This window comes from Erpetoichthys calabaricus, chromosome 3 (genome assembly GCF_900747795.2).
Source record: "Erpetoichthys calabaricus chromosome 3, fErpCal1.3, whole genome shotgun sequence".
Lineage (NCBI taxonomy): Eukaryota > Metazoa > Chordata > Cladistia > Polypteriformes > Polypteridae > Erpetoichthys > Erpetoichthys calabaricus.
In genome coordinates this window covers 227,360,036-227,373,270 of record NC_041396.2, presented here as the reverse complement: position 1 = coordinate 227,373,270, position 13,235 = coordinate 227,360,036, and the positions used below count along the sequence as shown (strand labels likewise).

At 43.5% G+C, this 13,235-nt stretch overlaps 1 protein-coding gene across 1 annotated transcript in view; it reads left to right on the top strand.

Annotated features, from left to right (window-relative positions):
• Positions 1–13,235, top strand: part of usta (uronyl 2-sulfotransferase a) — a 395,470-nt gene that overhangs the window by 343,736 nt on the left and 38,499 nt on the right. The window contains exon 7 of the mRNA XM_028797879.2: positions 1,507–1,664. Coding sequence (XP_028653712.1) covers positions 1,507–1,664 — 158 coding nt within the window. The remainder of the gene's footprint in view (positions 1–1,506; positions 1,665–13,235) is intronic.

Sequence of the window (13,235 nt, the reverse complement as noted above, 5' to 3'; positions counted from 1 at the left end):
TGAAGATGACAGTGCATACCAGTCAGTCATTTTCTAACCCGCTTTGTCCTGAACAGGGTCGCGGAGGGTGCGGGAGCCTATCCCAGCCAGCACAGGGTGCAAGGCAGGAACAAACCCTGGGCAGGGTGCCAGTCCATCACAGGGCACGGTATAACAGATTATGTTGATTTATTGAATGACAAATACATGGGAGGATAAAAGCAAGGAGGAAACAAAACACAATATCACTGGCCTTCATAACCTCCTCACCAGCTGAGCCTTTGCTTCTGCTCCTCTCTTGGCTCGAGCTCATTTGACTGAGGAGGTAGAGGGGGTGTTCCTGGGAGTACAACCTGAGCTACTCCAGCCTCACATGATGCACAGCCAGGTCACACTTGTTCCCACAGAGACTTCTGCAAACACTGAATTTCCCAGGAGCGTCTAAGGGAAGCCAAAACATACAGCAAGGCAGTACTGCAGCCCACTATTGGCCTGGTGAAGTATACCTTTTTTAGATTACATCCCCAACTGAGAACCAAAGTGACACTACACCGTCACTCGGCTGTGTGAGTGAATCGTGTCTGGGACGTGCCTTGCCTTGCAGTTGGCTTCAACCTCCTGCTCACCTTTACTCCATACTTTATGTTTTTATTAGTCCCTCACAGCAATAGACTATTGATTAATTTCAAAGGCAAAGTGATACTTTGAGTGAAACTTGGCTCAACATGCAGCTGTCAAATCCTAATGTCATTTGCATATTGGTGCCAGCAGTCAGGAGATCCTAGCTTACACAGTGTGAGATTTCATACAGTTGTGCAGAAATGGTTTTTGCATTCTCTTTATTTCTATTTATTTCACTTTTTTTTTTCTTGGATTTTTCGCATTATTCATATGTTTACAGTGGGGGAAATGAGTATTTGATCCCCTACTGAATTTGTAAGTTTGCTCAATTACAAAGAAACAAACAGTCTCTAAATTTTATGGTAGTTTCATTTTAATGGAGAGAGACAGAATATCAACCAAAAATCCAGAAAAAACACATTACATAAAAGATATAAATTTGATTTGCATGTCATTGAGAGAAATAAGTATTTGATCCCCTACAACCCAGCCAGAATTCTTTAAATAGCATTAGTTTCAATAAAATGCAAGGCAGACTTAAATTCTGTTGTAAGCAATTGGTTCTCATTCCAAAACTGACAATCAGTATTATTCCTATAAGCCTAGCAGCCTCATTCAATTACATTTGTTCTTTTTTATTTTTCACAGCATAATAGTGCACACAATGACAACACTGTACTGTCTTGTCGACTTCACAACCTAAACAGTAAAAAATGCACTCTGTGTCTGGCATTTAAAAGTGCTTTTTATGATTTTTGCTACAATGTCTTCAGTTTAAAAATTTGTTGTGCATTTAAGTTGTTTATTATTGGAATTTAAAGTGTATGTGAGACTTAAAAGTAGTTCACAGAAAATCAGTTACATTCAAGTGTATTCTAATCACATTTTTCCTGTTCTTTTTCTAAGGGAACCAGGTGAATGGGCACTGGAGAGGGCAAAACAAAATGTCAATGAAAATTTCCTTTTAATTGGCATTTTGGAAGAGCTTGAAGATGTACTTCTTCTACTAGAACGACTTTTACCTCATTTCTTCATGGATGTTGTCAATATTTACAAAAATCCAGGTAGGCTGTTTTAATTTTTCAATATAATAGTGATCAGTAAATGTGCAAGTGCAGGTAGAAAAAACAGTTCTTCTTTCGGCTGCTCCCGTTAGGGGTTGCCACAGCGGATCATCTTGTTCCATATCTTTCTGTCCTCTGCATCTTCTTCTGTTACACCCATCACCTGCATGTCCTCTCTCACCACATCCATAAACCTTCTCTTAGGCCTTCTTCTTTTCCTCTTCCCTGGCAGCTCTATCCTTAGCATCTTTCTCCCAATATACTCAGCATCTCTCCTCTGCACATGTCCAAACCGACGCAATATCGCCTCTCTGACTTTGTCTCCGAACCGTCCAACTTGAGCTGACCCTCTAATGTACTCATTTCTAATCCTATCCATCCTCGTCACACCCAGTGCAAATCTTAGCACCTTTAACTCTACAACCTCCAGCTCTGTCTCTTGCTTTCTGGTCAGTGCCTCCGTCTCCAACCCATATAACATAGCTGGTCTCACTACCGTCCTGTAGACCTTCCCTTTCACTCTTGCTGATATCCGTCTGTCACAAATCACTCCTGACACTCTTCTCCACCCAATCCACCCTGTCTGCACTCTCTTTTTCACCTCTCTTCCACAATCCCCATTACTCTGTACTGTTGATCCCAAGTGTTTAAACTCCTCCACCTTCGCCAACTCTACTCCCTTCATCTTCACCATTCCACTGACCTCCCTCTCATTTACACACATGTATTCTGTCTTGTTCCTACAGACCTTCATTCCTCTCCTCTCTAGAGCATATCTCCACCTCTCCAGGGTCTCCTCAACCTGCTCCCTACTATCGCTACAGATCACAATGTCATCAGCAAACATCATAGTCCACGGGGACTCCTGTCTAATCTCGTCTGTCAACCTGTCCATCACCATTTCAAATAAGAAAAGGCTCAGAGCCGATCCCTGATGTAATCCCACCTCCACCTTGAATGCATCCGTCACTCCTACCGCAGACCTCACCACTGTCACACTTCCCTCGTACATATCCTGTACAACTCTTACGTACTTCTCTGCCACTCCCGACTTCCTCATACAATACCACAGCTCCTCGCGAGGCACCCTGTCATATGCTTTCTCCAGGTGCACAAAGACGCAATGCAACTCCTTCTGGCCTTCTCTAAACTTCTCCATCAACATCCTCAGAGCAAACATTGCATCTGTGGAGCTCTTTCTTGGCATGAAACCATACTGCTGCTCACTAATAATTACCTCACTTCCTAACCTAGCTTCCACTACTCTTTCCCATAACTTCATGGTGTGGATCATCAATTTTATTCCCCTGTAGTTACTGCAGTCTTGCACATCCCCCTTATTCTTAAATATCAGCACCAGTACACTTCTTCTCCACTCCTCAGGCATCCTCTCACTTTCCAAGATTCCATTAAACAATCTGGTTAAAAACTCCACTGCCATCTCTCCTAAACACCTCCATGCTTCCATAGGTATGTCATCTGGCCTTTCTATTTTTCATCCTCTTCATAGCTGTCCTTACTTGCTCCTTGCTAATCCATTGCACTTCCTGATTCACTATCTCCACATCATCCAACCTCTTCTCTCTCTCGTTCTCTCATTCATCAGCCTGTCAAAGTACTCTTTCCTTCTACTCAACACACTCTCCTCGCTTGTGAGTACGTTTCCATCTTTATCCTTTATCACCCTAACCTGCTGCACATCTTTCCCAGCTCGGTCCCTCTGTCTAGCCAATCGGTACAGGTCCTTTTCTCCCTCCTTAGTGTCCAACCTCTCATACAACTCATCATACGCCTTTTCTTTAGCCTTCGCCACCTCTCTCTTCACCTTGTGCCTTATCTCCTTGTACTCTTGTCTACTTTCTGCATCTCTTTGAATATCCCACTTCTTCTTTGCCATCCTCTTCCTCTGTATACTCTCCTGTATTTCCTCATTCCACCACCAGGTTTCCTTTTCCTCCTTCCTCTTTCCAGATGTCACGCCAAGCACCCTTCTTGCTGTCAACCTTACTATATCTGCTGTAGTTTCCCAGCAGTCTGGTAACTCTTCACTGCCACCCAGTGCCTGTCTCACCTCCTCCCTAAACTCAACCTTGCAGTTTTCCTTTTTCAACTTCCACCATTTGATCCTTGGCTCTGCCCTCACTCTCTTCCACTTCTTGATCTCCAACGTCATCCTACAGACCACCATCCTATGCTGCTTAACTACACTTTCCCCCTGCCACCACTTTGCAGTCTTCAATATTCTTCAGCTCAACTCTTCTGCATAGAATGTAATCTACCTGTGTGCATCTTCCTCCACTCTTGTACGTAACCCATGTTCCTCCCTCTTCTTAAAATACATATTCACCACAGCCATGTCCATCCTTTTGGCAAATTCCACTATCCTCTGACCTTCTTCATTCCTCTCCTTGACACCATACCTACCCATCACCTCCTCGTCTCTACTGTTCCCTTCACCAACATGCCCATTGAAATCCGCTGCAATCAGCACTTTCTGTCCCTTGGGTACACTGTTCATCACTTCATCCAACTCACTCCAAAAAATCTTCTTTCTCACCCATTGCACATCCAACTTGCGGTGCATATGCACTAACAACATTCATCATCACACCTCCAATTTCCAGCTTCATAATCATTACTCTGCCTGACACTCTTTTCACCTTCAAAATACTCTTGACATACTGTTCCTTCAGAATAACTCCTATCCCATTTCTCTTCCCATCCACACCATGATAGAACAATTTGAATCCACCTCCAATCCACCTGGACTTACTCCCCTTCCATTTAGTCTCTTGCACGCACAATATATCAACATTCCTTTTCTCCATTATATCTGCTAACTCTCTCCCCTTACCAGTCATACTGTCAACATTCAAAGTTCCTACCCTCAGTTCCACTCTCTTTACTTTCCTCCTCTCCTCCTGCCTCTGGACAAGTCTCCCCCCCTCTTCTTCTCCTTCTTCTTCTTCGGCCAACAGTAGCCCAATTTCTGCCAGCACCACACTATAGAAAAAAGAAAACCCTTCAGCATTTGCCAGCTCACCTAATGCTAGTCTTAATGTATTATCTATTTTATGATAGATAGATAGATAGATAGATAGATAGATAGATAGATAGATAGATAGATAGATAGATAGATAGATAGATAGATAGATAGATAGATAGATAGATAGATAGATAGATAGATGACTAATCAATGACAGATGAACAGACATTCTCAAACCAGCTTTATTGAATTATAAAATATATATATTTCTCTTCTGGTTCGTCCTGCTTCCACTTCAAAACCGGTCCTGCCCACACGTAGCCGACACGGCATTTCTCGATTCCTGTTCGTCCTCTTCCAAACCCTTCCCCACGCTGCCTGTGGCAACAAAACTTTTCAAACGCGAACCTCACTTGCTAAACACAAGAAAAGGCATTCTTCCCAACATCTATATGAGTTCCAGAAATGTAATAAGAAGTTCACTACACAGGATTGTCTAACTAAACACAACAAAACTTGTTCACAAGTCTTGCAATGCGACATTTGCAAAGCAACGTTTCCAAACCAACGCAGTCTCAGAAGACATACACACAATCTTCTTCCCGTTACCACAGGTACTTCTTCACCTCATTCCTGTCTTCCCGTCAAAGAGTACAACATTGAGACTCCAGACCAGCAGTGCAAACACTGTCATGCACTATACTGGCCTGCTGCGCGTAATACATCCAAAAAGTCCTCGAGGTGCTGCCACAACGGTAAAGTAGCTTTACCACCTTTGCGGGAGCCACCTGTGTCTTTACAACAGCTTCTTACACAGCAAACATCAGAAGCTAAAAATTATCGTGAACACATTCGAGAATTCAACTCTTCTCTAGCGTTTGCTTCCATGGGTACACAGATAACTCAACCTCCTGGCCACGGACCATACTGTTTTAAAATACACGGGCAAATTTATCACCAAATCTCTCCACTATACACTAACACTTCTACCTCTCCAGGATATGGACAGTTGTATGTTTCTGACACAGCGCAAGCTACTGAAGTACGCTTGCAAAATAAAGTAAACTCTGCATACAGCGAAAACGTACTTCTCCAGCTAGATTCCATGCTCAGAACCATCAACCCCTTCGCTAAATCATACAAACACATGCATGAAATCGCTCAGTCAAATCCAACAACATCTGTACGAATGGAAAACACTTGGCAGGATTTATGACGATACAATGCTCTGACATGTCACACCGATGTTGCAGCGATTTTCATCGGAGAAGATGGCAAATCGCCTGCCGAAAGGGACATTTGCATCTATCCTATAGGCAACTCCTGTAAACAGATTTGAACTGCGCTCTTATGGTTTACCCACTTTTATTCCCTTACGGAGACATTGGCTGGCACAAAGATTTACAACATGTTCCCGATAAAAGAACCGCCAAGCGAATAAGGCTTACTCAATGCCAATTTTACGCGTACAGATTAGCAATGAGGAATACATTTAGTATTTTGCACTCCAGCAGCAAACTATTCCAACAGTACGTCGTAGATGCGTATGTTAAAACAGAGGGCGCACGTCTCAACTATCTCAGATTACATCAACAAGATCTGTGCGTGGAACAATACAAAGGACTATCAGATGCACTGCAAGCAAATGCTGAAAATAACAACGGTAATGATCATATTACCGTCCACATTTCCATGAAGTCCAAGATACATGCAACAAAACTATCAGGATGCCATGGCCATAGTACGTAAATTTGGAAAGCCTGATTTCACAACTGTGTCTTTCAAGAAGTATTTCTTTCTTCTTGATTTCTGAAGTCCTTTATCACCGTTTTCCGTTCCTATTCTTACATCGCTATGGCGGGTGTCAGCTAGTATATATATATATATATATATATATACAGTGCATCCGGAAAGTATTCACAGCACATCACTTTTTCCACATTTTGTTATGTTACAGCCTTATTCCAAAATGGATTAAATTCATTTTTTTCCTCAGAATTCTACACACAACACCCCATAAGGACAACACGAAAAAAGTTTACTTGAGGTTTTTGCAAATTTATTAAAAATAAAAAAATTGAGAAAGCACATGTACATAAGTATTCACAGCTTTTGCCATGAAGCTCGAAATTGAGCTCAGGTGCATCCTGTTTCCCCTGATCATCCTTGAGATGTTTCTGCAGCTTAATTGGAGTCCACCTGTGGTAAATTCAGTTGACTGGACATGATTTGGAAAGGCACACACCTGTCTATATAAGGTCCCACAGTTGACAGTACATGTCAGAGCACAAACCAAGCATGAAGTCAAAGGAATTGTCTGTAGACCTCCGAGACAGGATTGTCTCGTGGCACAAATCTGGGGAAGATTACAGAAAAATATCTGCTGCTTTGAAGGTCCCAGTGAGCACAGTGGCCTCCATCATCTGTAAGTGGAAGAAGTTCGAAACCACCAGGACTGTTCCTAGAGCTGGCCATCCATCTAAACTGAGCTATTGGGGGAGAAGGGCCTTAGTCAGGGAGGTGACCAAGAACCCGATGGTCACTCTGTCAGAGCTCCAGAGGTCCTCTGTGGAGAGAGGAGAACCTTCTAGAAGGACAACCATCTCTGCAGCAATCCACCAATCAGGCCCTGATGGTAGAGTGGCCAGACGGAAGCCACTCCTTAGTAAAAGGCACATGGCAGCCCGCCTGGAGTTTACCAAAAGGCACCTGAAGGACTCTCAGACCATGAGAAAGAAAATTCTCTGGTCTGATGAGACAAAGATTGAACTCTTTGGTGTGAATGCCAGGCGTCACGTTTGGAGGAAACCAGGCACCGCTCATCACCAGGCCAATACCATCCCTACAGTGAAGTATGGTGGTGGCAGCATCATGCTGTGGAGATGTTTTTCAGCGGCAGGAACTGGGAGACTAGTCAGGATAAAGGGAAAGATGACTGCAGCAATGTACAGAGACATCCTGGATGAAAACCTGCTCCAGAGTGCTCTTGACCTCAGACTGGGGTGACGGTTCATCTTTCAGCAGGACAACGACCCTAAGCACACAGCCAAGATATCAAAGGAGTGGCTTCAGGACAACTCTGTGAATGTCCTTTAGTGGCCCAGCCAGAGCCCAGACTTGAATCCGATTGAACATCTCTGGAGAGATCTTAAAATGGCTGTGCACCGACGCTTCCCATCCAACCTGATGGAGCTTGAGAGGTGCTGCAAAGAGGAATGGGCGAAACTGGCCAAGGATAGGTGTGCCAAGCTTGTGGCATCATATTCAAAAAGACTTGAGGCTGTTATTGCTGCCAAAAGTGCATCGACAAAGTATTGAGCAAAGGCTGTGAATACTTATGTATGTGTGATTTCTCAGTTTTTTTTGTTTTTTTTTTTAATAAATTTGCAAAAACCTCAAGTAAACTTTTTTCATGTTGTCATTATGGGGTGTTGAGTGTAGAATTCTGAGGAAAAAAATGAATTTAATCCATTTTGGAATAAGGCTGTAACATAACAAAATGTGGAAAAAGTGATGCGCTGTATACATATATATATATATATATATATATATATACTGCGGTGGGTTGGTTCCCTGCCTTGTGCCCTGTGTTGGCTGGGATTGGCTCCAGCAGACCCCCGTGACCCTGTGTTCGGATTCAGCGGGTTGGATAATGGATGGATGGATGGATATATATATATTGTGATATTTTAACCCGTGAAAAACAACTCTTGAGTCAAGAAAAGGTTTGGGGACCATCCCCGTATATTGCCCTAAGACAATATATGAAAAAAAGAGATCAAAAGTCTTAAATTTCAAGTACATTTGACAGTTTTTTTTCGGGTCGGCTACCTGCACCGAGAGGTCGTGGACACGGGAGAGAGCATCCGCGTTGGCCTGTAAGGAACCTTTACGATAAATGACACTAAAATGATAAGGTTGTAGATCCAAAAACCACCTAGTAACGCGTGGATTCGACTCCCGATGAAGGGACATCCACTGTAAAGCGGCATGATCCGTCACCAGAGTAAATTCACGCCCCAAGAGATAGTACCTTAAGGACGTTATAGCCCACTTAATCGCAAAGGCTTCCCTCTCCACCGCGGCATACTTGGTCTCCCGATCCAGCAGTTTCCGGCTGAGGTACATAACGGGGTGTTCAGCACCGTCGACGCATTGGCTCAGCACGGCACCCAATCCTGTGGCCAATGCGTCGGTCTGGAGGATGAAAGGAAGAGAAAAATTAGGAGATCTTAAAATAGGTGCCGAGGTAAGGGCCAACTTTAAGTCACTGAATGCTTTATCAGCCAAATCATCCCATACCACTTTCGAAGATGCTCGTTTCCTTGTGAGATTAGATAAGGGCGCAGCAATTTTGGAGAAATTAGGTACAAAACGGCGATAGTAACCTGCTAACCCCAAAAAAGCCTGGCATCTACTTTGCTACATTGTGGTTCAACAATACCCCCACCCACCAGGTAGCCTAAATATTTGGCTTCACGTAACCCAAAAAACATTTCTTTGGATTAATACGAAGCCCTGCTGATGCTAGTGTGGAGAGTACTGTTTTAATCTGCACTACATGGTCCTTCCATGTGCCAGAATAAATGACTACATCATCCAGGTAGGCGGCACTAAATGAATTGTGGGGCCGTAGCAGTGTATCTACCAGACGTTGGAAGGTAGCTGGTGCCCCGTGCAAACCAAAAGGAAGGACCCTGTATTGCCATTGTCCACTTGGGGTACTAAATGCGTTTTTTTCTTTAGGAGGCCATTAAGGGAATCTGCCAATACCCTTTCGTCATGTCAAGAGTAGTTAGGAATTGTGCGTTCCCTAGTCGATCGAGTAAATCATCCACTCGCGGCATGGGATACGCATCAAATTTAGAGACCTGATTAAGACGACGGAAGTCGTTGCAAAACCTCCATGACCCATCAGGCTTAGGAACTAGGACAATTGAACTAGACCAAGGGCTATAGCTTTCTTCAATAACCCCTAATTCCAGCATTCGCCTAATTTCCAACTCTACTTCCACTTTCTTTGCCTCCGGGAGTCTATAGGGCTTCTCCCTGAAGGGTCAGTAATGATGTCATGAACAATCAGCGCAGTACGTCCAGGAATCTCATCCATAACTTTGGGGACAGACAAGATAGCTTGTTTGAGATCTTGTTGTTGTTCTGACGTCAAGTCGAAATTAAGGTGGGGTTGAGACATAAACAGCGAACGAGGCTGGCCGGAGGAGGGATCAGGTTCCCTATCCTTCCACGGTTTCAGCAAATTAATATGATACACTCGTTCAGTCGGTCGACGATTGGGTTGTTTAACCAAATAATCGACGAGACCTTTTCTTTCCTTAATTTCATAGGGACCCTGCCAATGGGCTAATAATTTGGAATGCGAAGTTGGGACGAGTACCATTACACGATCACCTGGGACAAATTCCCGGATGGTGGTGTTACGGTTATAATAACGCGACTGTGCTGCTTGTGCTTTTTCCAAATTCTCTTTTAGAATAGGCCTAATTTTCTCCAATCTATCGTGTAATTGCGCGATATATTCGAGAATATTTGAAGTAGGAAGGACCTCCTCTTACCAACCTTCTTTTAACATATCCAATAAACCTCTGGGTTGTCTTCCATATAATAATTCAAAAGGGGAGAAACCCGTAGAGGCCTGTGGGACTTCCCGGTATGCAAACAAAACGAGAGGAAGTAACTGATCCCAGTTTCTTCCATCCTCGTTAACTACTTTGCGTAACATCTGCTTTAATGTTTGATTAAAACTTTCTACCAATCCGTCAGTTTGCGGATGGTAAACTGACGTTTTCAGATATTTTATACGGAGTAATTTAGCCACCTCCCTGAACGTCTCCGAAGTGAAGGGAGTCCCTTGATCCGTTAGAACCTCTTTGGGGATCCAAACACGAGCGAATATCCCGACTAGTTCCCATGTGATATTCTTTGTATTAGCTGAGCACAACAGAACAGCTTCGGGGAATCGAGTGGCATAATCTACTAGGACTAAAATATATTTAAATCCCTTTACCGAGGGTTCTAAAGGTCCTACGAGATCAACTCCGACTCGTTCAAACGGGATATCAATAAGGGGAAGGGGAACTAGAGGAGCTCGAGTCTGCCTTGGAATCTGGAGAAGTTGACACTCCAGACACGAAGCGCAAAATTGTCGGACCTCCTCATTAATTCCCAGCCAATAAAATCGGAGCTTTATTCTCTCCAAAGTTTTGTCGGAGCCTAAATGGGCTCCCAGAAGGTGAGCATGCGCTAACTCACACACTTGTCGCCGAAAAGTGCGTGAGACCAATAGCAATGCTTCCACTTCTCCCCCGTGTTCTGCCACTCTATATAACAATTCATTTTTAATTACAAAGAACGGCATTGATGGCATGAGACCTAGGATTGTATAACCCTCGGCAGATACTATAGCATTCCTTGCAAACTTTAAGGAATCGTCATTCCACTGTTCTTGTTTAAACGAGGAAGGTGTTAACAAAATTTGAGACGATAAATCTTGTATTGGGTCTTTATCGACGGCAATGGGCGGAGCTACTGCCTCTACGTCCTCCCCGTTAGCTGTACTAGTTCCCGCAGAGGACTTTGGGACATCAAATTCTTCACATTGGGTACCCGTATGGGTCCGTGCTACTGAGGGACACGGCCTGGAGGCAGTCGGAGCATCATTCTCCATGACTAAGCCTAAATTCTTTTCTGGTACAGTTATGTTATTATCGCTATTGATCTTATTCCAATCTCTACCCAATATGACTGGAAAAGAGGGATCCGGTAATACAGCCATGGCCATTCCAACTATGTTGTGATTCACTGAAACCACACATCGGGCTGTTTTGTAATACCGGATGTCCCCATGAATACATTTCAGACTAGTTTTTAGTTTAGTCCATTGTTGCGGTAAAACGAAAAGGGCAGCAACAATAGAAATGTTATTCCCGGAATCAAACATCGCCTTTACTTTCCTACTATTTATAATAACTGCACCTGTATATGGAAGAGATAAAGGGTTAGTCACCGTGGCATAATACCTTTCCCCCTTCAGCAAAGAACAATCCATGGGCTCTGAAGTACAGTTAGGGGACAGGTGTCCAATCTCCCCACACTTGAAACAGCGAGGTAGGTTGATCGGTCTGTCTCGTTTTTGAACGGTAGGCACGGGAGTTTGCCGGGTGGGCTCAGGGGCTGCCCCACGTGCCTGTTTGGTGCAACGGGAAAACCGTTCTGATCGCCCCGATTTACAAGCCGCCCAGTGACGCTCCGCATTCTTGATCAATGTGTCCATGTCCTCGAAGTTATGTTTACGGACCTGCTGGGCGATCTGATCAGGGAGGGCATGCACAAAGGTTTCACAGGCCAGTAGTTTGGCCATTTTATGTGAACTATTTATTAGGCTCTCTGCGCCACCCTCTTCAGGTAGGGAGCCAGCAGGTATGCCCATTCCAACCTCGGCCATGCGTTCCACTTAGCTGTACGCTCAAAAACCAGAAAATACGTCTCAATGTCATCATCTTCTGTTAAATTTGTTAGTTGTGTGGGTAATGACCAAGCGGCCTCCATTCATACTGAGGTGGCTGCACGGGCCTCAGCTTCAGCTAGCTGTGTTCTGGTCTCGCCCATCTGTACTTTTAATGTGCGAAGTTCACCCATAATTGTAGACAGCACAGCGTTCAGGTCCTGTTCTTCTGACATTTTCAAAGAGAAAAAAAAAAATCCTGCCGACTGCGCCAATTGTGGTATTTTAACCCGTGAAAAACAACTCTTGAGTCAAGAAAAGGTTTGGGGACCGTCCCTGTATATTGCCTTAAGACAATATATGAAAAAAGAGATCAAAAGTCTTAAATTTCAAGTACATTTGACAGTTTTACTTTCGGAAAAATGGTGGATTTATACAAAAAGGATTATGGGAACAGGAAATGGTTGGCGTGACGTTAGGAACAGGAACCGGAAGTAACATCATCGAGGTGAGCCGGAAGTGATGTCATTGAGGATGGCCAGAAGTGACGTTACTTCGCGGCCATTTTTATACCCAGAAGTGGAGGCAATTATTTTTCTTCTGGTTTTCTGTGGAAAGAAGAGATCCAGGTAAGTACCACGTGACCAACTCATATCTCGCGATAGTTCACTCACCTTTAGGCTCTTTGACTGCCTCCTAATTGCACGTGTGTGACAACATACATGTATATATATATATATATATATATATATATATATATATATATATATATATATATATATAATATAGTGGAATGCACTTGCTCCAAAAGCAACACAGGACCTAAAACAACAAAAAGTGCAAACTATTACATATAGTAGGTTAGGGTAGGTAGACCCAGAATTACACTGAACAATGGTATAATAATCTAAAAACTATTGTTCCTATGCCAGTTTGTCTGTTGAAATTGGCTAGGGTTGAAGATGGACCTGATAGGAGGGGTCTGATTGTTATAAGTAAAAATGTAGCACACCATGGTGGAAGGTCCAGTGACTAAAAGTATTCCAAGACTGTGTGACTGGCTGAATTAGCCATTTTGGCCTCTAATGTTCCTATTATCCTTTTGTTCTGCCAGTGGTTCTGG